This window comes from Rhinolophus sinicus, chromosome 7, assembly GCF_057876585.1.
Source record: "Rhinolophus sinicus isolate RSI-liver-muscle chromosome 7, RSI-T2T, whole genome shotgun sequence".
In the NCBI taxonomy this organism is placed as follows: Eukaryota; Metazoa; Chordata; class Mammalia; order Chiroptera; family Rhinolophidae; genus Rhinolophus; species Rhinolophus sinicus.
In genome coordinates, this window is record NC_142507.1 from 17,793,055 (window position 1) to 17,820,834 (window position 27,780).

At 41.1% G+C, this 27,780-nt stretch overlaps 1 protein-coding gene and 1 long non-coding RNA gene across 2 annotated transcripts in view; one reads left to right on the forward strand and one right to left on the reverse strand.

Moving 5' to 3' along the window:
• The first annotated feature begins 8 nt into the window (after positions 1-8).
• LOC141568599 (uncharacterized) lies at positions 9-19,833 on the forward strand. The gene is made up of 3 exons (XR_012491767.2): positions 9-90; positions 12,333-12,467; positions 14,510-19,833. It is a non-coding gene; the product is annotated as an uncharacterized LOC141568599 (long non-coding RNA).
• Positions 19,834-26,184: 6,351 nt separating this feature from the next.
• Positions 26,185-27,780, reverse strand: part of RAB2A (RAB2A, member RAS oncogene family) — an 86,195-nt gene continuing 84,599 nt past the window's right edge. Inside the window, exon 8 of the mRNA XM_019716201.3 lies at positions 26,185-27,514. Within this exon, the coding sequence (XP_019571760.1) occupies positions 27,419-27,514 (96 nt within the window). The 3' untranslated portion in view covers positions 26,185-27,418. The remainder of the gene's footprint in view (positions 27,515-27,780) is intronic.

A 27,780-nucleotide genomic window follows, 5' to 3' on the forward strand; every position in this document is an offset into this window, starting at 1 on the left:
CACCCCCCCCCCCCCCCGCGGGCTGGGACAAGGCTTGTGCGCCACTTTTCCTCAAACACACACGGAATCGCACAACACGCTGAGAGACAGGTAGGGAGTTAACTGCTCCAGTTCCGCAGGAGGGAAAAGGAGACGCTGGGGTAGGGGCTTGTTCACGACGACCGAGGGGTGAATGTTGACCTCGTCTCCCAGCCAGCACTCCCAGTCCCCCCTACACATTAACTCGGTGTAACCGACTGCTGCCATATTCTTTCTCAAATATTTGGTAGAGTAGATCACAGAAATGGATTTTCTGTGTAAATGCCTTTTGTTCCTCTTTTTTCCCAACCCCATGAAAAAATTTTAAGTGATCAACTTCCGATTTTAATAAATATCACCAGAAATTAAAAATATGGAACCACTTTCCTTTTTAAAAAAGGACAGAGGAATAGCTTAGAATATGTCTCTACCAGTAAGTACACAACTTCTGCAAGTTCTCTGTGCCGCACAAACCAACCTTGACAGAGTCTGGCTTTACATTTATTAACTCGGCAAGTCCATCCCCGGTTTTCCGATCTCGAGGACGTGCCTACCCGCCCCCCCGCCGCCCCTCCCTCTCCCCTCCTCCCCCTCCGGCCGCACCACCTGCTCCCGGCGCCTCCCCCCTCCTCCCGGCGCCTGCCCGCGCCGGTTCTCACGCGCGGCCCACGCCCCTCCCGCTCCTTTCACTTCCGCGGAGCTCCGGAGCCGCAGCCGGCCCGCTCCGCGCCCAGCTCCCCAGCCCCTCCAGCACTCCCGCTTTTCCCCTCCCGCCTCCCGGCGCCGCGCCCCCAACGAAGTTCTCCCTCCCGCGCCGCCCCCTGCGAGGACTTCGGAGGCGGTCCCGAGCCGGCCGGCGCTGATTGGCTGCCTCCTCAGCAACCCGCCCCTGTGCACGCGCAGAAGGTGGGGCGGGCCCGGGCCGGGCGCGCGCGGCGCGACCCCGCGGACGGAGCGTCCGTGACCCGCGTGCCGCCCCGGCGTCCGGGCCTGGGCGTCCGCGAGGTGGGGGTGGCTGGCGGCGGGGCGCACCGGCCTCGGGGGTCACGTGGCGCCGAATGACCCCTCTCGCGCGGGTGGCGCTCCCCACCGCGGCCAGCCGGGCATCGTGCGGGCGCTGGGAGCTGCCCGAGGGGGTCGTCGTTGTCGCCTGCCCGGTAGCCCGGATGTCGCTGCCCCCCGCGGCGGGGCCGCGGACGCGCTTCTCAACCCCGGGAGGAGGCTCGTCTTAAAGGGACAGAGCCGAGTTCGAGCCGGAGGGGGCGGTGCGTTCTGCCCTTGTGCGCGACCCCTGCCCCAAGGGCACGTCGCGGCGTCCGCCGCCCCGAGCCCTTTCCTCCGGGTGGGGTGCAATTGGAGCGCGGTGCGCCGGGCCCCGGGATGGCCTCAGATGGCTGCCCGGAGGCCAGGTTTTCCTCCAGCCGAGCGGTGGCCGGTGGCGCCGCGCGGGGCCGAGAGGCGCCGGCCTGTGATTGGCCGAAGCTCGGTGAATGCAGGACATTGTCTGGTCGCGGCCGTCTCTGTCCCTGCCAGCCGCCCTTCCACACATCAAAATGGGTGCGGAGCGAGGGCCCTGGACAGCTCGGTCCCCACCCACCCGGGTGTCCCCTCGATGGTAGGAACACCGTGGTGGGAAAATGTAACTTTTAGGCGGTCATAGATTCTGAGAATGGCATAAAGGTGCCGTTTGCAAAACCCAAACTCATTCTCAACAAGGAAATAAAATCACTGTGCTTGACATAAAGGCTTCAAGATTAAAGCTATTAAGTTAATTGAAAAGGGCCAACTCTTATAAAAACCGGCTTAGTTTTGTCTTCAAGATTCCCTTAATTAGGATCTAAGATGATTCATCTGAATATCCTTTTAGAATTTTAAGCATATGTGTGTGTGTGTGTGTGTGTATGAACATATATCCATATACATGAAATAACCCTGTTCTAGACAGTACTGTATTTCTGGGTCTTAGTTTCCACACGTGTAAAAAGACGACATTGGACCTGGTAGCTTTCCAAGTTTGCTTCCTTTGTTAAAATAACTTTGATTCAGATTCTAGACTTAAAATCCTGATGTATCCTATGTATTGGATCATATCTCAAGGCCTTGTAATAGATGAGACCTTTTAAAGAGCCCTTGAGGACAGTATAGTCCTGGGGTTGTCTTTGAAAATATGTGGGAGTTATTTAAGCGGAGTTGTGATCTTTTAGTGTAATTCTGGAGTAAAGGAAAAGGAGAGCAGCAGAAAAATGTATGGAGATCAATCAGTTATTAGTCAACGTGAAGAGCAGGGTTTTCTTTCATCTTAAAGAAGTCTTCCAGGTGATGGAATATTATAATAAAGAAGAACCATCTTTCCTATTTTGTTCCCAATATCAAAGGAGTAAAAAAATGGCACAATCGAGAAGACACACATGAAATAAGCAGTACACAAATGGAAAATGGTGGGAGAGTTTTGAATAAAATTAAGTTGGTATTTGCTTTTTAAAACACTGGATGGGAAAAAAATACTGTAGAGTTAAAAGCAGACTTGTGTTAATATGGCTATTTTGTAGCTTCAGTTTCATGCCCTCTTCAACTTAAAAAAAATATCAGTGATTTCACTTAATTGAGCAGTCAGCAACAATTAGAGACTTGGAAATGACAAACAAATGAAGGAAGGAAAGCATGCAGAAAAGAAGGTAAATTTAATGGACATGATTCATTGCAGGAGACATGACCTCATTCCTTATTAGAGGGATTTCCACTAAACCAGATTTTAAATACATTTAGTTTACAGACTTTCCTCAAAATGATGCTAATTTGCTACGTCCTTTTTTGTGTGTGGTATAAAATGAAGGGATGCAAGGGAAACTTGAAACCATTGTTGCAGCATCCTCAGATGACAATTGTTCCAGGTTCCTCATCCTCACCCATCATAATAAAGGACTAAAAAGCAGAAATCATCAGCATAACGATTCTAGCTTTCCCTGTAAGTGAAACATGAATAGTTGTGTGGATGTCTGTGAGTGAAGCAAATTTAGTTTAGATGATATAAATTTCTAGCACTTAAATTGTTGATTTTTATAATTAAAGTGATTTACGTAAAAGGGATTGAATAAATGATTAAAATTTAGAGATTAAACTAAAATTCATGTGTTTTTGATAAACTCAAGCAGCAAGTAATATGATATAGTCTATAAGGTATGTAATGTCTTACCAAATAGGTTTGAGACTTTTCCAGCAAGTCTTTTCCTTAGGAATTTTGCTTGGTATTTGATATGTAACTATAGATTACTCGATATAGAGTGATAATATTTATGGAACACATGATATATGCCAAATACCATTCTGAGTATCTTTGATCCTCACAAAAATCCTAGGAAGCCGATACAATTATTATCTCCATGTTAGAGATGCAGAAACCGAAACTCTAGAGGTTAGGTAGCTTGCCTAAGGTCAGATGATTATGATTGGTGGGTGTAAAGCTGGGAATCCGGCCTAAAATCCTGTCTGACACCGCTCAAAGCCATGCGTCTATGCGTATGTGCTCTCAGTCACTCACTAACCAGTCTTATTTCTATGGATATGATTATTAATCAATTTTTGATCATATCTTTTTGATAGTTATGCATTCAAAGTTTTTGCATTAACTTTTATTCATTTATATTTCAGGTGACAATGTGGATATAAGATTGCCATCTGTACTTTATTTTGCTACAGAAAGTCACGCAGCCCTATCGTTTTTTTGAGAAACACCCCTCAAATTTGCATCTTCTGTTCTTTTTTCTTTTTATAAAGGTTTTTTATTGGGGAAAGGGAACAGAACTTTATTGGGGAACAGTGTGTACTTCCAGGCCTTTTCTCCAAGTCAAGTTGTTGTCCTTTCCTTTCAATCTTAGCTGTGGAGGGTGCCGTTCAGCTTCAAGTTGTCCTTTCAGTCCTGGTTGTGGAGGGCGCAGCTCAGCTCCAGGTCCAGTCGCCACTGCTAGTTGCAAGGGCACTGCCCACCATCCCTTGCGGGAGTCCAATCAGCAACCTTGTGGTTGAGAGCCCGCGTTCCAACCAACTGAGCCATCTGGGAGCTCAGCGGCCCCTCAGCTCAAGGTGCCATGTTCAATCTTAGTTGCAGGGGGCACTGCCCACCATCCCTTGCGGGACTCGAGGAATTGAACTGGCAACCTTGTGGTTCAGAGCCCACTGGCCCATGTGGGAATCGAACTGGCAGCCTTTGGAGTTAGGAGCATGGAGCTCCAACCACCTGAGCCACCGGGCCGGCCTCTTCTGTTCTCTTTTAAACAAACATGTACATGGACAGTAGCCCAGGCTAAGTTGTCTCCTCTGCTTTTCTGTCTTTTTCTCTTTCCCTCTTTCTTTTTTCAGATGTATTGCTTCATAGGACCCCAATAAAACCCACTGGCCGTGTTTACTGCATCTCATTGCTGTCAGTCTCAGAAGAGGTGCTGGTGTCCTTAGTCACTCAATTGTTTGCTGAACGCTTACAAGTCACCCAGTCCTTCAGAAGATGCAGAAGAAAGGACGAACCAAGAATACAAGACAGGAACTTTTGGGGTTCAGTAGCATACAGCTGAGACAAAGGGCTGTGCTTTTAAGATTTTTTTTCTCCCTTTCTTCACTCTACCTCTGGCTGAGAAGTGGCACGTCCTTAATGACAAGAGTGGAGGGTTGCTGCCCCTCCATTTTACCTCGGTCTCTTTAGGCCAGTTTTACAGTTAGTGGCCATGACAGTGAGCATCTCTCACTCCACCAAAGATGGGGTAAAGAGGGGAGTCGATCTCAAATCAGTCCCTGTCGTTGCCAGTATAAGGAGCCTTAAGAAATTAGAAATAAAATGATTCTGAAGGGGATCATTTGCGACTCATTAATCCATGTGCTTTCTGATGCTCATTAACGCTGAAAGTTGAGTTGGCTAAGTCTGTTTAACTTTTGTGATTAAGGATCAGTGTTAGAATTCGGTGTTCTGGAGTCCCAGAGGCACACCAGGATAGTATTCAGCCGTCCGCCCACTCCCACCCGCATGGCTGCTAGCACCTAGCGTTCTTCGTCCTTGACCAACGAGTGGTTCACCTCCCGTGAAGCGCTGGCAGGAAAGCCACAGAACTGCATGGAGGATGGGACAACATCTGGCAAGCCCAACCCACAGAGTTACACTGCCATCAGTGGGTGACAGGCAAGGCCACAGTCAGTATCTTAACATCCAAGGTGCCCAGAGTCGCAGGCCCGACTGCAGAGAACCACCTGGTCTCTTATTAGCTAGTAGTTGTCTTTTCATTTTATTTTCACAAAGTTCCACAATTAAGCAATTATCATCTAATATTTCTTACATCCAAATATTAAAGCATCTGATAAGTGTAAAAATATTTTAAATCTCATAACAAGCACCTACCCTTATTGCTGATTTATCTTTGTATAGTACTTCTCAGCACTCAGCAGGTGGCCCCCTCTCCTCCTGGGCGCCAGCACAGATTCTGGTAATGCTGTTTTCTCTCTTCAACCCCTCAGCCTTGGGGTGCAGATGGCTTCCCACAGTTGCTGATGCCTGGATGCCTCACCTTCTTGATTCTTTTCCGCCTGCCCACACTTCTGAAAAGTCTTGCCAAAAGCCCTAATGAACGTACCTTGCCTTTCCTCTGATCGTGCCTGCCTCCACACCCATCAACTTCCCCTACCCACACCTCCAGTTCAACCTGTGGCCTCTCCCGCCTGCACCCTTGTTCTTTCATACAGAAATTCCCCCGCCTCCCCCCACATACTTTGACCCTTGAGTATGCTGTTCTTTCTGTCAAGAATATTCTATGAGGACTTCCTTGAGTTGCTTCCACCTGGGCTGTGTCCTGACCACATTGTATTTGAATTGCTACCGTGCCTTTCCCAAACTGGAAGTCCCTTGAGGTCAAAGATCATGCCTCCGCGTGTACATCACGGTGCTGAACGCAGCGCCCCCACACGGAAGAATACATGAACTGATAGCTAACTAGTAATTGGAAGTGTTTTGTTGCCTCTGTTGATTCTTTTTCTAGATCAGCTTTCTAGTTTTTCAGAATCTAATCAACTCAAAATTGCAGCTTCATTTATTCCAATCTTGTCAGTAGATAAAATTATATCCTTTAATTAGTATTTACATGATAGCATGCTTTTAGCATACTGTGTACAACAGATATGCTCTCAAAAGTTGAGTAAATTAATAATTCTGATTCAAGTGTTTGAAATTTAAAAGGTAATTTGATTTCTTTATTAGTGGCAAAGCTGTGTGTGTGAGTGTGTGTAGCAAATAATCATTCTCTGGGTTATTTTGAAAATACTTCTTTCCTTACATCAGATTTGTCTTAAGAAACGTAATTCTATGTTGTACTCTACTACATTATAAGTAGGTTTAACTGAGAAGTATGATTTTACTGTCCTTTGCCTGTAAATATAAACACAACAATGTAACAGTCGTATTTTTTCTTAAAGGCAACTCCGCTGCCTGTGTTTTCCGCGGCTAGAGAAGGGGGGGCACAGGCTTCTCTGTGCCTCCCTGGTGTTTCTCGAGCTCTAGCAGAGACGTTTTCTGTAATTGGTTTTCCACATTTGCCAAGAGTCTGTTTCCTCTTAACATTCAACATGTTTAACAGAAGTCTTGTAATAGTTCCAAAAATAATAAAACCAGTCCGAAGCATAAAAATGATACATACACAACACATTGGTTTTTTTGTCGTGGCTTTGGTTTTGTTAAGTTCTTTTTAATAATTTTCAGTGTCAAATCACGTAGTAGAAATTAAAAGCTTTTCCTCACGGTAATAAAACCCACTGAAGAAACGCAGTCAGTGACTCGCGCAGAGGGTGCGGGTTGGCTGCACAGAGGCCAGGCCCGGCGCGGCGGCGTCTCCCCGTCCAGCACCGCCTGCCCCCTAGTGATGTACGTGCCAGGTCTGGGTAACATTCCTGCTGGATTCTCAGAAGGACAAGAGCTTATTCGAGGTACCTGCTTCTGATACAGTATTGGTAAGGATCTTAATTTGATGAACTCTGCTTCTCACATTGTCACACATGACTATGGAAAAGCGCCCTCGCGTGTATTTTGTCCCACCCACCGTCACTCCTAAGAGCGTGCTTCAAGTTCCCAACAATCCGTTTCTCTGCTTTAATAATTCGCTATTTGACAAGTGAAAACATTTAGGCTTCCTTTTAAATTATTAATTTAAACATTCTTAATATTATTACTATTACAAGTATTAGGATTAAAGCCCCTTTAAGTGTTTGGGGTATTTAGACTTAGGAAGGGTTTTAAAATCCCAGAGAGAAATCAGAGGCACTGACAGGCAGGTAGTCATGGAGCTGATAACAAAGTCTGTATGATTTCGTGAAACGTATTTTACCCTTTTCTTCATCAGTAAATCGGAATCCAAAAGATAACGCCTTGGCAAAAAAATAAAATAAAGCCCTGGCGAAGGGATGTTGTTCCCCGTGTCACCTTTAGGGTGAGCACCCCAGACCTGGCAGGACTCTCCCCCGATTCTCACCCCGGTTTGGGAAACCCGTTTCAGGCTTTGCCCAGTCCAGCCCTTGCTACCTTCTAAAGGCACCCACTGTTTTGCACAGGACCTGGATAGGCCGTGAACTGAGAGCCTTGCTGCTCCAAGGGTGTGTGAGGTCAGCAGCATCCGCAGGACCCAGGACCACGGTGGAAATGCAGAGACTCAGCTGCCCCTGGGCCTTCGGAATCTGAATCTGCACGTTAACCAGGCCCACAGGGGCCCATGGGCATGCCTAGAGCACACCCAGAGGTGGGCCCCCCTGTACTGGTATACGTGTATATCATTTTAGCATGTGTTTCCAGGGAGTGAAATGATGTGGTGGTGGTGGGGGGATAAAAAAGGAATGCTTACCTCACAGAGCTCAATCAGTACGTGTAGTGCAAATCATATTATCATCACCTTCAAGGCAAAAAACAAAACGGTGGTGGGTGAGATTGTCATTCATTGGTGAAGTATCACATTTACAATATTCATTTCTTAGGGCTGCTGTTACAAAGTACCCCAGACTGGGTGACGTACACAACACAAATTCATTCTCCTGTTCTGGCTGATAGAAGTCCAAAATCGAGGTATAGGCAGGGCCACGTTCCCTCTGAGACTCCGGGAGAATCCTTCCTTGCCTCTGTCTGGCTTCTGGAGCTCCTGGCAGTCTCTGGCCTACAGCTGTGGCACTTCAGTCTCTGCCTTAACTGGCCCATGACACTCTCCCTGGGTACCTGCCTCTTCATATGGTGTTTTCTTCTAGTGGGGGAAACAGGTCATACTAGATTAAGCCCCTTCTCCCCCAACTCCAGTATGACCTCACTTTCAACGATGTTTTTTTCCAAATAAGGTCCCATTCTGCTAGAGCTGAAGATCCCAGAGGAGGGAGATATGACAGAGGTCCAGGTCAGGGGCAGAGGGCATGGCAGTGGGAAGCTCTCACAGGGTGTCTTTCCAGCCAGACTCCAGACCACCCCCAACTTCCATTTCTACTCCGTGGCCCTGGAACCTGTTTGTATTTGTAACAAGCCCCATGTGCTTCTGATGCAGACATAGCCTCACCTGCAACCCACCACCATGGGAATTCCTGGGGGAGTCCCCAGTGCACCCAGCCTATGCCCACACCCCACCTGAAGCTGACCTCAGCTGTGCTTGTAGACAATAGGGGGTGTGGGAGAAGCTGGTCATGGAGAAAGCAATTAGGAGTTTGTTGTTAGAGTACAGTGACAGGTGACAAGGGCCCTTAACACGGTCATGATGGAGACTTTTCTTTGTGAAGTCTATACACTAACCTCAAACTAGAGGTGGTTCAATCCCTCAGCAAATATTAAGCACCAAGTACGAGCAAGGTCAGGCAATTAAGTTTGTGAACTCATCCTAGAAAAAGTGCTACATACCCCATTGTTGAATATCACTATGGTCACCTTCGAAGTACTCCCTTTAGGAAGCTATGCACCGATGCCAGCACCTAGTCCACCCTTCAAAGCAATTTTGGAACTCTTTTTCTGGAATGGCCATCAGAACTGTCATTGTATTACCCTTGATGTCCTGAATGTCGTCCAAATGTCTTCCTTTCAATATTTCCTTTATCTTCGGGTAAAGGAAGAAGTCATTGGGGGACCAGATCAGGTGAGTAGGGAGGATGTTCCAATACCGTTATTTGTTTACTGACTAAAAACTCCCTCACAGACAGTGCCCTGTGAGCTGGTGCATTGTCGTGATGCAAGAGCCATGAATTGTTGGTGAAAAGTTCAGGTCGTCTAACTTTTTCATGCAGTCTTTTCAGCACTTTCAAATAGTAAACTTGGTTAACTGTTTGTCCAGTTGGTACAAATTCATAATGAATAATCTGTCTGACATCAAAAAAGGTTAGCAACATCGTTGCAACAAGTTCGTGAACTTAATTGTCAGACCTCATATGTGCAAGATAATGTACTCAGTGCTCTAGGATTTGGAAGTTTTGCTATTAGTAAAAAAAAAAGGAAATGAAATAATTTTAGGAAATTAATATGATGGCAATTTAAATTTTTTTATTTTGCCAATTATGGACATTTTAAAATATTGCCGTTATAAAAGCAAGGACTGAAATTACTTTATTTTAAATTTGTATTTATTTATTTTTGAATAGATAATACCAAAAGGTACGAAGGATAACAGTGAAAAGTAAATGTCCCTCCCACATAGGAAACCACTATTACTTGAGAAAAGCCATATTAACACCAAAGAAGTGGGAAGGACATAATCCTAGAGAGAAAGAGCTTTTTCCAATAAAGGAACAGTTGAAAAACAGTATGTGCATATATTTTTCCTTCCTTTATCATCCACTTGTTTTTATAAGTATTGTTTACACTCCTTTTATGAATGAGGTATTGCTGGTGCAGGAGATACATCAGAGAACAAAACAGTGAAAATGCCATTCCCTGGCCTCTTGGACTTTACAGTCTTCTGGGAAGTAAATCTGAAACTAGGACACAGAAGTCCAGGTCAATGAATTGGGGAAAACCAACAAAAGATAAAGGAAGAGCGTGCCTCAGTGGGCCGAGAGTTCCCTGTGTGTGCTCCAGGAATACGGAATACAAAACTGGGTGTGAGTTTAGAAATAGCCCACCTGTCTTGCTTAGGACTGGTCAGGGTCTAGGCCAGCGGGATTAGTAGGACATGTGTGGGTCTGAAAGGGACTGGAGTAGGAGCGTCTGACGACAGAATTTAGTCCAGGTGTGATTAAAAATGCAAGAGATACGTGATGGTGGTGGGAGATATTAAGGGGCAGAGAGGAGAGTGATTTTTAAGTTTTTGATGGGGTTTCTTTTTCTGTTCATGCAAAAAACCCAGCTACATCTCTCTGCCATTTGCATGTTTCCTCTTCATTCTCCAAGTATCTGGGCTGCCTCTGAACCCGTCACATTGAGCTGTGATAAATTACTGGGGCTCTGCCATGTCCTTCCAACCAGGAGATCTCGTTGGAAGCATGAACCCCAATCTTTACACATTTTTTGTATTAATAGACTTTTTTAAAAAGCAGTTTTAGGTTCATAGAAAAGTTTACATTTACCCCCTCACCCATCCCCATTTCCCATATTATTAACATCTTGCTTTAATGTGATTTGTTACAATTGATGAATGCATATTGATACATTAGTAATTAAATTCCATAGATTACATTGGGGTTTGCTCTTTGGGTTGTATATTCTTTGGGTTTTGATAAATGAATAATAACGTGTCCACCATGGTGGGAGCATACAGGGTAGTTTCAATGCCCTAAAAATCCCCTGTGCTCTGCCTATTCATCCATCCCTTCCACCCCCTTGAAGCCCTGGCAACCACAGGTCTATTTACTGTCTCCATAGTTTTTGCCTTTTCCAGAATGTCATATATTAGGTTGGTGCAAATGTAATTGCGGTTTCGGACCATGAATTCTAAATGATTATAACTAATCTCAAGCAAATCTTCATTAATCAAAATAGGAACCATTACAATCAACACATTTTGCCAATGAGAAATAGTGTTTATTCCTGTAGCATAAAAATCCAGGCTTAGTTGATTTGACAAACTCTTGGAAAGCATTTTCTGTATCCTGCGGGTTGTGGAAGTGTTTTCCCTGCAAAAATTGTTGAGGTGCTTGAAGAAGTGGTAGTCAGTTGGTGAGAGGTCAGGTGAATATGACAGAAGATGCAAAACTTCGTAGCCCAATTCGTTCAACTTTTGAAGTGTTGGTTGTGTGACGTGCAGTCAGGCGTTGTCATGGAGAAGAATTGGGACCTTTCTGTTGACCAATGCCGGCTGCAGGCATTGCAGTTTTCGGTGCATCTCATCGATTTGCTGAGCATACGTCTCAGATGTAATGGTTTCACCAGGCAGAAAGCTGTAGTGGATCTGACCGGCAGTGACCACCAAACAGTGACCATGACCTTTTTTTTGGTGCAAATTTGGCTTTGGGAAGTGCTTTGGAGCTTCTTCTCGGTCCTACCACTGAGCTGGTCATTGTCGGTTGTCGTATAAAATCCACCTTTCATTGCACGTCACAATCTGATGCAGAAATGGCTCATTGTTTTTGCATAGAATAAGAGAAGGCGCCACTTCAAAATGGCAATATTTTGATTTTTGGTCGGCTCATGAAGCACCCACTTATTGAGCTTTTTCACCTTTCCTATTTTTTTCAAATGTCAAACAACCGTAGAACGGTCGACGTGGAGTTCTTCGGCAACTTCTCGTGTTGTAAGAAGATCAGCTTCGTTGACTGCTCTCAACTGGTCGTTGTCAACTTCCGATGGCCGGCCACTACGCTCCTCATCTTCAAGGTTCTCCGCTCCTTTGCAAAACTTCTTGAACCGTCTCTGCACTATATGTTTGTTAGCAGTTCCTGGACTAAATGCATTGTTGATGTTGAGAGTTTGCTCCGCTGCTTTACGACAGATTTTGAACTCGAATAAGAAAATCGCTCGAATTTGCTTTTTGTCTAACATAATTTCCATAGTCTAAAATAAATATAAAATAAACAGCAAGTAAGAAATCATTAGCAAAAAAGCATAAAGCGAGAAATGCGCATTAAAATGATTTGTAACATACCCACATTTATTTAAGAATGTATTCCAATATCAAACGGCAAATTTCAACGACGCAAAAACCGTAATTACTTGTGCACCAACCTAATAGCTGGAAACGTCCAGTCGTGTAGCTTTTCAGATGGTCTTCTTTCACTTAGCAATCTGCATTTAAGGTTCCTCTATGTCTTTTCATGCTTAATAGCTCATTTCTTTCTAGTACTGAATACTATTCCATTGTCTGGATGTGCCACAGTTTGTTTCCATTTATTTCTTCAAGGACATCTTAGCTGCTTCTAAGTTTTGGCAACTATGAGCAAAGCTGCTATAAACATCCATGTGCAGGTTTTTGTGTCGACAGAAGTTTTCAACTCCTTTGGGCAACTACCAAGAAGCATGATTGCTGGAGTCTTTGGTAAGAATATGCTTATCATTTACACTTTCAAGAAACTCTTCTTCCCTTTAGGTAAAATTTGGAGTGCAGAAAAAAGTGCAGCATAACATTTCATTTTAAAATATTACATTATAGGCTATTTCTTTCTTGATATAAGTTTGTCAGTTTAGGAATCTGTATTTGACATCATTTGACATCTCAGCACAGCTGAAAACTTTAATGTCCAGAATATATTTTAGGGGATTTGACTTAAAAAAGAAACCAGACTTTATTTTTTAGAGCATTTTCAGATTCACAGCAAAGTTCAAGTTCCCATGTACTCCATGCCCCCACATTTCTTTTTTAATGCTATCACTTATGAAAATACAGTCACACATAGATTTGTTAGTTAAAATGTGGAGTCTTAAAAAACTCGCACAACTTTTACTGGTGGAAGCTCACAGAAACTAGGACAAGCAATGCAGGCAGACTTGTGTGACGTAAGCATTATTTCCCTTGTTTGCCACCCGCCTTGATCACTACTCAGTTTATGTGTAAACTGTGGACACTATTTTTCTAAGCTTCTCAAGTATATTTACACTGAAGTAGTTTTTCCTTTCTAAAATTATTTTTTAAAAATGGGATCCTACCATAAATATTGTTCTATAGTATAATTTTAAAAAATGTATTAAAGACTTTTTGGCTTAGTGCATAAAAAACTTATTATTTTAAAATGGCTGCATGCATAACTTATACATTCCCCTAGCACAGAAATTTAAGTGATTTTTCTATTATAAATCATGTATAAGTAAACATTCGTCTTTGTATATAGAGGGTGCCAAAAAATGTACACACATTTTAAGAAAGGAAAAAACTGTATTAAAATTATGCTGATGGTAACCACTTTGAGCACCTCTTGTAATTGCAGAAGTCAAACGTGACTTGTATTCATCTTTTGTTATTGGTATATAATGAGTATTACAATTTTAATACAGTTTTTTCCTTTCTTAAAATATGTATACATTTTTTTGGTACCCTCTGTATGTGTGCTGAAATTTCTGTAGGGTAGAGTCAGAAGAATAGAATTGGGTTCATTGGGTCATTTTACACACACACACACACACACACACACACACACACACTCACATATAAACTTTTCCCTCTTTGAATTCCGTTACATTTTATGAACAAATAAATCCTTAATCCTGCATATTATTAAGCATTTTTACTTTTTGCCAATTTGACAGGCAAAAATTGGTATCTCTGTTTCAACTTACATTTTACTGATCTTGAACGTCTTTTCATATGCTTGGAAATCATTTTTTTCTTCTTTTATGAATCATCTGTTCATGCCCTTTGCCTATTTTTTCTTTTAAAATAATATTTTTACTTATACAAGAAATATGTTAATGTCATATTATTATTAAAAAATTGAAACAGTATAGAGGTATACAAAATTAAAAGTAAAAATTCTCCATCCAGAACTTAGCTATCATATTCAAAAGTATGGGATGTATTCCTCCACATAATTTTCTCTGTGTGTGATACATACATATATAATATATATGTATATATATATATGATCATAATCTGTGTATTATTCTGCATCACACTTCTTTACCTAACAATATGCCTTGTATGTATACATTTATATTATATATATATATATATATATATATATATATATATATATATATAAGCAAAACATAACCAAAAAGCAAAATGGTTTTACTTAATAATATGTCATGTATATAGAACCTTGATTTTCTTATACCATTTTTTCGTAGCCCATGAAATTTTTTTGTTTTTCTATTTAATCAACACATATATATTGCCTACTGTGCCTAAGGTACTTTTCTAGTGCTTTATAAATATTAGCCTATTTCATCATCATACAACCCCATGGAATAGGTGTTACCGTATCTCCATTTTATCAAGGAAACTGAGGTACAACAAGGTTAAGTAAGTTGGTTAAGATTACACTGCTAGTCAGGTACAGAATAGGTTAAAATTTTATTTTAAAATTCTCTGATTGATAGGCTTAAGTTGTTTCCTTTTTTTTTTTTTTTTGCTATTTCACACAGTGCTGCAATAAACATCGCAGGGACACAGCGAGGAGGCTGAAGAAGAAAGGGGCTGAGAGGGTCGGAAGGCAGTGCCAAACATGTAGGAGGAAGAAGGGCTGAGGGCACCGTTGTGGGTGTGGAGGCATCACAGAAAGAACGCGCCTCATAGCGTCTCTGAGCTGGAAGTAATGGACCACGGAGCCCATCAAGTGAGATTTGTCCTGAGGACGAGGTTAAAAGAAGTCAACAAGAGCCAGCCTGCCGGGCAGGACACCATGTGGAAAACTTGATTGTTAAGCCACAAGCAAGGACTCCGATAGTGATTATTTTTCCATGATTTGGATGCTAAATATGAAAAAATGTCACACTTTATTATCAAGTAGCACATTAATGTGATATACTGTATTTATTTGGCAAATACTCAGTGTTTGCTGAATGTTCATTCACAGTGAATTGAGTCAAAAGCATACCAAATGAGTATCTGCTGGTTATTTTTGACATTTTATAGCTGAAAGAAGAGAAAGGCTGTATTTTAGGATAATGAATTAGGAGATGAACAAGCAGTTTAAAAATAGATGAGAAATGATAAACATTAGTAGAAATTGTAAAATGACTTAGATTTGCTCAAACAAAAAGCAAAATGGGCAGAAATTTCCTCCCTAAAATGCACTGATTTTGAAAACGGAGAGGTAAGACAAATTTTAGATTTTGAAGCAAAACTGAGTTCCTCAAAACTTTGTTTCTAGAATGAATGTCATTATCTTAAAAGTCCTTGTTGCACATACACGTCTCTTGTTCCTGTCTGAGTTTCTGATGAGAACATTTACTATCATAACAATACCAATTTTTCCCCAAATTGAACTATACATTTAACACAATTTTAAATAATCCCAATAGAATTTTGGGGGTTTTGAGATGTGGTGCTAATGTAGAAATCTGTGACACAATAAAAATGTTGCAGGCTGGTCCAAATACGCATATACATTTTTGCCTGAAATTAAAATATTTATATGTAATGAGGAAAAGATAAACTGCTTAATAAATGATACTGATACAAAAAATTTTTTGGGTGCCCATCAAATTGCCAAAATATATTTTTTAAATTAAAATTCCCATTGTTGGTAATACAGTACTCAAAACTCTCAAGGTCTAGTTGGAATATAAACTGGTACATTTCTGGAGGGAAATTACATATATAAAGTCATTAACAATGGTTATACTTTATGAACCAGTAATTCCATTTATAAGACGGTGTTTTAAAGAAATAATTGTTTTAAAAAGAAGAAATAATTGTTGATGTGCCCAAAGATTTAGCTATAAGGATGTTAACAAAGTGTTGGTTATTATGTGTAAATTAATTAATAATAATTAATAAATTAATTATTATGTGTAAATTATTTATAAACCTAGTCTACAGGCAGGGATGATTAGATAAATTACAGCACATACACAATGAAATACTATACAGCGACCAACATCATGTAGAAAATATTTATCAAGTACTCTCTATGTGCCAAGCGAATTTTTAATAACTTCACATGTAACCATGCGTCTCACCCTCCCAGCTCCCGTACGAGGTAGGGCGATCATTGCTTCCACTTTATAGCTGAGGAACCTGAACGAAGGGTTTCAATCCCTTGTGGGTACTTGGTAGAGCCAGTGTTTGAACTAGACAGTGTGGCTCTTGAGCTCACATTCCTCATCATTATGACTAAGGAGATTAGGTCACGACACTGGAAGATTTTAGAAAAAGTGATTAAAAGCACTATGATCCCATTTTCGTAAAAGAATATATGTATCCTTAATCACAGAAAGAAAGGGGTACAAATCCACAAGGGCAAAGAGAATAGGAGAGCAGATAGTGTACAAGAAATGCTTTGACCTAGCAGAGGGGACTGTCTGTGAACAGTGAGCTCCAGTCACCAGGGCAGGTGAACTGGAGGCATGGGTCCTGCCTCCAGGTCACCCCTCAACAGTGCATAGCCCGGGGGCCAACCTCCATCCCTCCTCGCACAGGAGATGGAGGTTGACCAGGGAGGCCGAGCATCAAAAGGGGCCTGAGCAGCGTGGCTGAGAGCTCTGGGGAACAGATTGTGAGGTGGGACAATACATTTCTGTTGTTTAAGCCCCCTAGTTTATAATACTTTGCTATGACAGCCCTAGCAAACAAATAAAATGTTGTACAATAATCCTTGCTTTTCAAACTTAAAATGTACATTACTTGCATAAATACTTCACCTGTCCCGTAGTGGATGGTCACATGGAATCAAGTCATTGTCCCTTGATACTGTACGTTTCCACAGGACACGTCCTAGAATAGATAACTTGGCGACCATAGCCCCTGACAGAACTGATGCTTGTTTGATTACAGTCCTTAGTCCACTTAAACCGCTATGACAGCCCTTAATAATTTCTCTGATAATATTAATTGCAAGGAGCATGCTGAATATCAGTGCTTTAACGTAAGTCACCACCTGCGTGGGAGAAATGAAGTATGGATAACTTGTCCCCCGGAAGCTCCCAACCCATGCACAGGCACTTATGAAAAGACGCAGTGGAGGGCTGACTTTGTGGCCATTTACTACATTTTTGTAAATGTGAATTCTGTGCAGCAACAGCTCCTGGGGGCTGGAATGTGGCCATTTTAATGCAAAATTAATTGTCAACTAGAAGACTGCAGCGGCCTTCTCCCTAGTGATCACCTCACCCTCCAGCTAGTCACCTTCACAGAGCACTTGTCCTCATGTCTGTGCCTCGTTAGCAATACTCAAATTAGCATGAATGATTTCAGTACCTCACACTCAAAACCACCCCTCTTGGTCAGCTTGCTCCCACTTATTAAGTTGCCCTTACTTGCTTATTTCCACAACAGGAAGGACATCATTTCTAGAATGTGTGTTATAGCTTCACTTTCATGTCATCATCACAATCATATCACACTTGTATACATTTGACTCACGCTTCAGTTGTAAACAGAATTCTAACTATAACATTAAAAATTGTTTTCCGGTCAAGATTACAGAATAGGTAAACGTGCTCACCTCCTCTTACGACCACACCAAATTTACAACTAACCTACAGAACAACCGTTATTGAGAATCACCTGAAGTCTAGCTGAACGGAAGCCTTACAACTAAGGACACACAGAAGAAGCCACCTTGAGACTGGTAAGAGGGGCAGAGAGGTGGAATGAGCTGGTCCCACACCCATGTGCGACCATTACAAATCAGGAAGGATATCTCAGCAGTGGAGGTCCCCAACTGGAGGAGCAAGGGGTCCGAGCCCCTTTCCAGCCCAGGGTTCCAGTGCCAGGGAGAGAAGTCCCCATAACTTCTGGCCGTGAAAACCAGCAGAGATTGTGGCTGAGTGAGCCTGAGGGTGGCTGGAGTCCCAGGCACTCCTCTTAAAGGGACAGCGCGTGGACTTACTTGCTGATGGACTCACCCTCTTTGAATTCCAGTGCTGGGGCAGCAGCTCAAAAGGCTCCAGGAACATGTGGGGAGGAACTCAGTTGTCTTGCTTCAGAGTGAGGGCTGGAGGGGCAGCTTTCTCCTGCATGGAGAAGCTGGCAGAAGTCATTGTTTCTTTGTTGAGCCTTCCCACTCCCTGCGTGCAGATGCAGGCAGACGTCATATCTGAATCTCCATCAAACTGGCAATCACCTTTTGTCTGCCCCACCGTAGTGATTCCTTGAGACCACGCTTCCCCCCCTCCCCAATTTTCGGGCACACCCAAGCCACTTCCAGTACCTTTTCCATATAAATGGCCTGCCTTTGCTTATGCTGCAGAATTTCCTAAAATCTCTCAAAGGTTCACAAAACCCACAGAAGCAGCATCTGGCTTCAGTGTGTCCTGTAATTCTGGCTGAGCAGCCCTAAGCCCAGCACCAGCGGCAGCCAGCCTCTCACAGCTCAGCCTCTCAAGGCACCTGCACACAAGTTCAAGTGGCAGCCATCTGAGGATTGCTTTGTGGCTCATAGTTGGTGGCCCTGAGCAGGGCACAGATTGTGGCTGAACTAGGCCTGCAGCAGCTTCCCTCCCAGGAGGCCCTGGGGCTGGCATGTCCAGTGGCTATCTTTGGACTGGGCTGGAGCATTCACACAGCTGCCTCCAAGGATGGCACACCCAAAGGGCACCAGAGCTCTAGTAAAGTGAACCCGGCTCTGTAGGGTCAGTTCCTGCACAATAGCTTCTCCACTGTAGTCAAGGCCAGTCCTCACAGCCAATCAGCCTGAGAGTCAATCCCTCCTATTGACATGCAAACAGCAATCAAGGCTCAGCTACAACAGGAGGGCACACACAACCCACACAAGTGACCACACCTGGAGCACCCAGCTCTGATGACCAGGGAGACTCTGCCACTGGGCCCAATAGGACACCTACTACATAAGGTCACCAGGCAAGGTTGGGAGGCATAGCAGCCCTACCTAATATACAGAAACAAACACAGAGAAGCAGCCAAAATGAGGAGACAAAAACATGTCCCAAATAAAAGCTCCCAGAAAAAAGCTCCAAAAAAGAACTAGACAAAATGGAGACAAGCAATCTACCAAATGCAGAGTTCCAAACACTGGTTACAAGGATGGTAATGATCTCAGGGAGAACTTCAACAAAGAGATAGGAAACATAAAAATAGAGATAGATAACATAAAAAAGAACCAGTCAGAAATAAAGACTACAATAACTGAAATGAAGAATATGTTAGAGGGAATCAACAGTAGATTAGTTGAAGCAGTGGATCGAATCAGCAATTTAGAAAATAAGGCAGCAGAAAGCACCACATCAGAACAGAAAAGAAAGAAAGAATCAAATAAAATGAAAATGAGGATAGTTTAAGGGGCTTCTGGGACAACATCAAGTGCACCGACATTTACATCATGGGCATACCAGAAGGAGAACAGAGAGGGCAAGGAACTGAAAACCTACTTGAAGAAATAATGACTGAACTTCCGTAACCTAGTGAAGGAAGTAGATAAAAAAAAGCCCAAGAAACGCAGAGTACCAAACAAGATGAACCCAAAGAGGCCCACACTAAGACACGTCATAATTAAAATGTCAAAGATTAAGGACAGAGTCTTAAAAGCATCAAGAAAAAAGCAGTTATTTACCTACAAGGGAGCTTCCATAAGACTGTCAGCTGATTTCTCACCAGAAACTTTGCAGGCCAGAAGGGACTGGCAAGAAATATTCAAAGTGATGAAATGAAAGGATCTATAATCAAGATAACTACTCTACCCAGGACAGATAAAAGAGCTTCCCTAGACAAGAAAAAAGCTAAAGGAGTTCCTCACCACCAGGCCAGTATTACAAGGAATGTTGGGGGGACTTTAAGACAAAAAGGGGGGAAAAAAAAGAAAAAATAATAATAAAATGGCAACAACTACATATCTATCAACAATTACTTTCAATGTAAATGGATTAAATGCTCCAATCAAAAGAGAGTGTGGCTGAATGAATAAGAAAAAAAAGACCCTTACATATGCTGCCTACAACAGACTCACTTCCGATCAAAAGATACACACAGACTGAAAGAAAGGGATGGAAAAAGGTATTTCATGAAAATGAAAACTAACAAAAAAACCCACTGAAGTAACAATACTTATACCAGACAAAATCAACTTTAAAACAAAGGCTATAACAAATGACAAAGAAGGACCCAGTAATCCAAATTCTGGGTAATTATCCAAAGAAATCCAAACTGCTACCTTGAGGGGACGTGTGCATCCATACGTTCACTGCAGCATTGTTTACAATGGCCAAGATTTGGAGGCAGCCTGTGTGTTCATCGATGGATGAATGGACAAAGAGGAGGTGGTACATGTACGTGTATACAATGGACTATTGCTCTGCCATGGATGGGAGGGGGTTCTTGTCATCTGTGGTGGATGGATGGACCTGGAGGGTATTGTGCTGAGTGGAGTATGTCAGACAGAGAAAGACAGATGCAATGTGATTTCTCTTGTATGTGGAATCTGAAGAACAAAATAAGCAAACAAACAGAGCAGAAACAAACTCATAGGCAGAAAAAAAATATTTTGATGGTTGCCTGATGGGAGGGGACTTGGGAATGGGTAAAAAAGGGGAAGAGATTAAGAAGTACAAATTGGTTGTTACACAGTAGTCATGGGGATGTAGGGTATAGCGTAAGCAATATAATCAATAATATTGCAATAACTAAGTATGGTGTCAGATGGGTACTAAATTTATTGGGGTGATAGATGGGAGGAGGTTGGGAACAGGGTGAAAAAGGTGAGGGCATTAAGAAGTACAAATTGGTAGTTACAAAATAGTCATGGTGATATAAAGCACAGGGAATATATTCAATGATGTGGTAATAACTATGTATAGTGCCAGGTGAGTACTAGTCAGGGGGATCACTGCTTATATTATATAAATGTCTAACCACTATGCTGTACACCTGAAATTAATATAAAATAATATTGAATGTCAACTGTAATTGAAAAATTAAAAAGGTGGGGGGAAGCTGAAGGGGAATGAGAGGTTTAAATTTCCAGGTATTAAACAAGTAAATCACAGGATGTAATGTACAGCATGGGGAATACAGTCAATAATATTGTAGTAGCGTGGTACAGTGTCAGACTTATGGTGTTAGACTTACGGTGATCACTTCTTTATATAAACATTGAATAACTATTGTGTACACCTGAAACTAATATAAAATTATAAGTTAGCTTATTTTAATAAAAATATTAAAAAAGAAAGTCCTATGTGTTTATTAGTATTTCTGACTTCTTATGAAATCTCTATATACAAAGATTTCATATTCTGAATAGCATCCTGATGTATAAGTTTAAATTATTCTGAGGCAGGAAGATGTGAAAATACCTAGAGATCACTTTGCTTCTCTCAGGATGAGCTCTACATGTGCTAAGCTGTGAGGCAGCTGTGACGCTCTCAGAAACCCATGGCTTCAACACCACCTTTCACTGAAGGGACACAGACAACCTATCAAAAAACATCTTCAGTCATAGGCTATAAGGGATGTATTCATTTCCTAGGGTGGCTGTAACAAAGTGCCACAAACTGGGTGGCTTCAAACAACAGAAACTATTTTCACAGTTTGAAGGCCAGAAGCCAGAAGTCAAGACGTGGTCAGGGCTGTAACCCCTCTGAAACCTGCAAGGGTAGCCTTCCCTTCCTCTTCCCAGCTTCCTGTGGATTGCTGGCAGTATTTGGCATTCCTTGGTCTGAGGTTGCACAAGGTCAATCTCGGACCTTGTTGTCACATCGCCTCCTTGTGTGTCTGTCTTCACATGGTCATCTTCTTGTAAGGACACCAGTCATACTGACGTAGGGTAGTAGTAGCCCAGCATGATTTCATCTTAACTAATTACATCTGCAACAATCCTATTTCCAAAAAAAGACAAATTCTGAGGCACCAGGGGTTATATTTGTTCTTTTTTTTTTTGGGGGGGGGCACAACTCGTAACAAGGGGATAAGGTAAATGTCACGCTTTTGAGTTTTGAGGTCAACTCGTAAGGCAGCATTTTTAACGGAGACAAAATTGTATTTACGAGTACAAGAAAGTGCATTCAACATATATGCACAGTTTAAAGAATTATAAAGCAAGTATCCATGTAAGCCCCATTCAGGTCAAGAAAACGAACACTGTTACTACCAGAGAAGCCCCCTGTGTGCTACTCCACCAAAACCCTCCTGCAGGATCCACCCAGCATCCCACATTGCATTTAATTGTCACGTCTTCTTGTTTTCCCCAATCTGTGATAGTTCCTCATTCTTTATCTTTCATGACCTTGATATTTTTGAAAAGTGCTGGCCGTTTACTTTGCAGAACGTTCCTCAGTTTGGGTTTGTCTGAGGTTTCCCAGTGATTAGGTTGAGGCTACACGTTTTTTGGCAAGAACCCCACAGCATCGCGTCCTTCTCAGTGTATCCCATCAGTTGGTCCATGCTGTCCTCACATCTTATTGATCACTTAATGAAGGTGGCATCCAGTGACTTAACTGCAAGCTGGCACTTTTCCTTTTGTAAATAGTGTCTTGTGAAGATACACTGAGACACTGCACATATCCTTTCCTTGTCATGTTTTACCCAATAGATTTAGCATTCGTTAATGATTTCTATCTTTAACTATTGTGTTGTTTGATGATTTTCTGCTTACATCACGCCTCCTGTCTGCACTAATTGGTATTCTACTCTAAGGAAAAACTACCCCTTTTGCCCCATTTATTCAGTCATTTATTTATATCATGGATATTTTATTCCATGGTTTACAAGCCATTACTAGCATCAAGTATTTTTTTTCAACTTGCCCCAGATTTGGCCAGTGGAAGCAACAAACTGGCTACTGTGTCCTTTGACATATGCCTCTCCTCCCCATGCTCATCACTTTATGAGCGCTTACTTTCTTTGGCATCACAGGATGTCCCAGGCTCATTTTCTAATTTCCCTGGCCCAGCCTGGAATCAATCATTTCTCCGAGGAGCCCTAGTTCCTTTTACGAGAATGGTATTTAGAAACCAATATCTGAGCACTAGATGTGCTCATTGCTACTGAGGTGTCTTTGCTTTTAGGTCCTCTCTGTACACAAAACAGGAAATGTATGTGCGTATACTCATACTCACGTATCTGCATTTCTCTACCATCTGTACATACAAAACCATGAGTTCCTAACATCTCCATTCCAACCCAACACCACAAGGTTCTTTCATGCCCTATTCTTTTATTTGTAACTTATTTGTCAATGATGAGAACCCTTGCTTTCACTATTGATCTTTCATGATCCATAATATACAGAGGGTGCCAAAAAAGGGTATACACACTTTAAGAAATAAAACTATTAAAATTGTCATACTCAATGTATACTGATAACAAAAGGTGAATACAAGTCATGTGTATACATTTTTTTTGGTACCCCGGTATTTGCTCTATTTTAATATGCAAAAGGTTATTTCTAGAATTGCTAACCCATACTTCTTTACTAGAGTGTATTTGTGTGTAGTTCATTTTGTCTTTAGCCTCACAGTATACACAATCAAAATCCTGTTGCCCAAAGTTGCTGGTTGTATGTTGTTTTTTCCCCCTACCTCCTTGCAGTGTGGTAATGTCACTCATTTGTAATACAGGTAAGGTTCATTCATTAGTTTGTATTTTGAATTCCCTGCACATCATGGTTGATTTTAATTATTTCTGGAGTATGTGAAATATTACTATAGTTGAGTCAGAACTAAACAAAAATGTATACTGAGAGAGGTATCTCGTTTCAAATATCCCATTTGCAATCTTCCTTACTTTCCACTCCGTACCAATCCACTTTCTTTAGGTCACATGCCATTAGTTTCTGGTTTATTCTTCATTTCTTTTGCACAGATGAGCAGATACATGTGTATTTTCTTATATTGCCTTCTTTATTATATGAAGGATGGTAAACTGTAGACACTCTTTCACTTTGCTTTTCTCACTTAACAGTGTATCCTGTAAGTCAGGACATCAGTTCAGAGCTAGCTCTTCCTCACACGTACAGCTGTGGGACTAAACTGTATAGACGTACCATAGTTTATGAATAGGAGATTGCTCCTATGTAGACATTTAGGTCATTTCCAATTATTTTGCAATTACAACCAATACTGCGGTGAGCAACCTTGTGTGTATGTGCTTTTGCATTGTGGGAGGGTATCATCACGGTATTTTCCTAGAAGTAGGATTGCTGAGTCAACAGGTGGAAATATATTTTGGTTTTATTAGGCATTGCCAAGTTCCTCTCCACCAAGGAGAACTAGTTTGTATTTCCACCAGTAGCAATATGGGTGTTTCACCAACACAATGTGCTGTCATACTTTCATTACATTTTTTCCATTCTCATAGGTGAGAAATGGCATGTTTCAATTTGCCTTTTCCGTTTGAATTTTAAAAATATTTTTTAGGTACACATTTATTTAGTTCGTGAATTGTCTTTTTCCATTTTTCCTATCAGATTTTTGGTCTTTTGTCCTACAATTTTTAAGAGTTGGTCTCTTGATTTTATGAAGCTAAGGAATAATGAATATGTACACTGGCATTTCAGTTTCCCATCATGACTTCGGGCAGTAAGTACCATTATCTAGTACATACCAATGCAATGAGACGCTCTACTCTGAAGTTAGGTTCTATTTTCATTCGAACACCAAAGCACATGTAAACTCTAAGCAACACAGGTAGTTACGTATGTTCGTTTGTCTACTTGTATAGTCAATTCTTATTATACAACAGGGTTATCTTTTTGTATTATTTTTTAGCTCCTATTATTAAACCCTATAAAGCCAATCTTATTACTGAACTTACATGGGGCTTCACTACCTATGAGAGAATTAACCTTTAATGTGTTCCAAAGCCAGACATAAGTCATTTTTTTGAGTGATTAGACACATCTTGGTACCATTTACATTCCTACCCTCTGGACTATTAGAAGATAAATAAGGACTATTTTCCTTGTAACAGGGTATTTTAAAATAAAAAAAATGAACTGTGTATGAAGATGCAGTTCAGTTCCCATGTAATGAATTGTATATCTAACTATATGACACTTTTTCAAAAATTTGCTCGTCTTAAATTCAGAAGACAAACACTAATACTATCTTTATGAAGATAACTTCGGAATGTTACATGTTGAGATATTAAAAGTTGTATTTCTTTAGTGACTGATTTTCTAGCTCTTAAAACATGTCCATACGATGCTACAAAATTGATCAAAGATTAAAGACTCAATTACAGTATGCAAGATTCAATGACAGGTGCCAATATTCCATTATTTGTCACAGGGATAATAAAATGAGCAAAGAGCAGAAAGCAGACAGCAACACTGTCAATTGATGTTAGTAGATGAGATTTGCGGAGAAAGTGGTAATGAACTATAGAGGAGTCTACTCACTGCTCACCCGCTGCCCAAGCCCGAGGCAGGTTAAAGCTGCAGCGGTAGGAGCTGTATTGAAGGCTCCATCTTTTCTTAGGGTAGTAAAATACACGTGCTGGCTTGTTGTTTGTTTTTACCATTAGTTGCTCTTCTTATACTTGATTTACAAAAGAATTAGGCAACACAGCATGAAGAAACAACATTCTGGAGAAGAGCAGTTTAGAAATAACAGTTTCCAAAGAATCATCCTCTTCTTGGTAGAGACCAGAACAAGCCCTCGTTGCCTGAACCTTGTCTACTCAGCACTAAAGAGATCAATGAATTTGATATGAACACTTCAAGTGAAAAAAAGTTTATAATAAAAATACTCAAGAAACTCAATTTCCTCTCACCTTTCCCTCTGCCCTGCAGGAGCTAGTTAAGACAAAACTAAGATGGCATTAGGTGACTTCCCATATGAGTAATGCTAAAGCTTTAACAGCATTTTGCTGAATATTCAGGGAAGACCTGTAGAAAGTTGAAGTCAGTGTGTGAATTGAAAGTAGTTAGTCTCATACTTAGAACTTCCTTATAAAGCCTTCTCATAGTTTAAATGTGCTTTTGTGCTGGTTGAGAAGTAGAAAATATTGCTTACATCAGTAACAAAAAGAATTTCAATATTGTGAAAAGTTTTATCACCTTTTAGCAAAATTTTTAATAAGTGTTAAACATTCTGAGCCTTTAAAAAATATGCTTAAATACATGTAAAAGCTGTGGATGGAATAATAAAAGAACAACAACAAACATTAAAAAAATGATGTGGCCATAATAAAAAAAAAAGAACACTTTTATACATAGGATTTTATTTTGCACTGCTATAACAATTTCATTATAAGACCAAGGGAGAAAAGAAGGAAAAAAAAAAAAAGGAAAAAACCACCACACTGAGTAAATTACTAAAGCTTTTCTACTTTTTAACAGGATTTTCCATCTGGTAGATTTATTGTCAGATCCCCTTCAAAACAGACAAGATGCTTACCATATTTTAAAGATTATAGGTTACCACTAAAAGGAAATTTTACACAGTCACTGTACATCAAGGTTGAAAAACTGTCCTGCATGAAAAATATACTTAGAAATCATGTGAATAAAAGAAAAACATTATTGTGAATAAGGAAAAATTAAAGTCCTCATAATGTGCCATCTAAATGTGGACATTTATTCTTCTCGGAGTTGCTTAGGTGTAGGGAGTTCTTGCCTCTGCCCATTCCACTCATTATACTGTGTTTTTAACCAACAGTATTCATTAAGGCAAACAGATCCTTTTCTGAAGAGGTCTTAAAGAAACTGTGGACAAATAGCAAACTTTTGGCATTAAAACAGGTTAACACATACATCGCCTTTAGTAATGTACATTAAGCCTATTTTTCTTGGACTAGTGACAAGAAAAGATGAACATGCTAGCTAACAATGTCAAAAAGTTTAAAATTCAGTGTCCAAGCAATTCCTAACAATGCTTCGGTAGCTTTAAGCTCTAAACAGGATAGAATTTATGCAAATGCATTAATGAATTCAAGCTTGGCAAATTACACCCAAGCAGGTTATTAAACTATATATACAGAAAGTAAATGATAAATACAGAATTAAAAGAGTCCTTCTGTTTTTTTCTTATAGCCTTGAAAATTGACCAACTTTTTGAGGACAGTTCTGTTAATATTAAACATTAGGTAACCACAGTTGTTGGGAAACCTAACTACACAAACTGATTTAAAATACTCAAGATGACTTTGTAGTGTTTCATATAATTCAGTTCGTGGGTAAGGGCACAAGACAACATTTAACAAAAATAATCACATCAATTGACCTAGAAATCAAATGCAAATAGGTATGAATACAATCTCCAAAATCTGTCTTTTTAAGTGAACATTAACCATTTATTCAAAGTTATACAAGAATTTGAAAGAGTAAAGTCTTCTGTGACATAAAGCCATCTGGAATAGTTTCATGTCTCAGCTGAGCAGGACGGGAGGAGACAGTGGGCAGGCCCCGCTTGGGTGGTGAGACAGGAAGACCGGACTCAACAGCAGCCTCCCCCCGCCTGCTGCCCTCCCTGGCTGCCTGCATGTGTGGCGTTAGTAGCAGCATGCTGAGGGCCGATTTTAATGCCATTTGCCTGAAATGAAAGAGAGGAGAATACATGTAACTGGATCCGATAAAAAGCCATTTAATTCTTAATGACACAATTTTCCCAAACAATTCAGAAAAATACAATCTCTTAGGGGATGTTTCTTTCTTTTAAAAACAAAGCTGTGGAACTATTTCTGAATGTAATTCTGTATCATACCAGATCCTGGGTAAACAGAACTGGACAGTGCTGCTTTTCAAGGAATTCTCACAATGGAGAAAATGTTTAAAACAATTCTCGCAAGTCATCTTTAA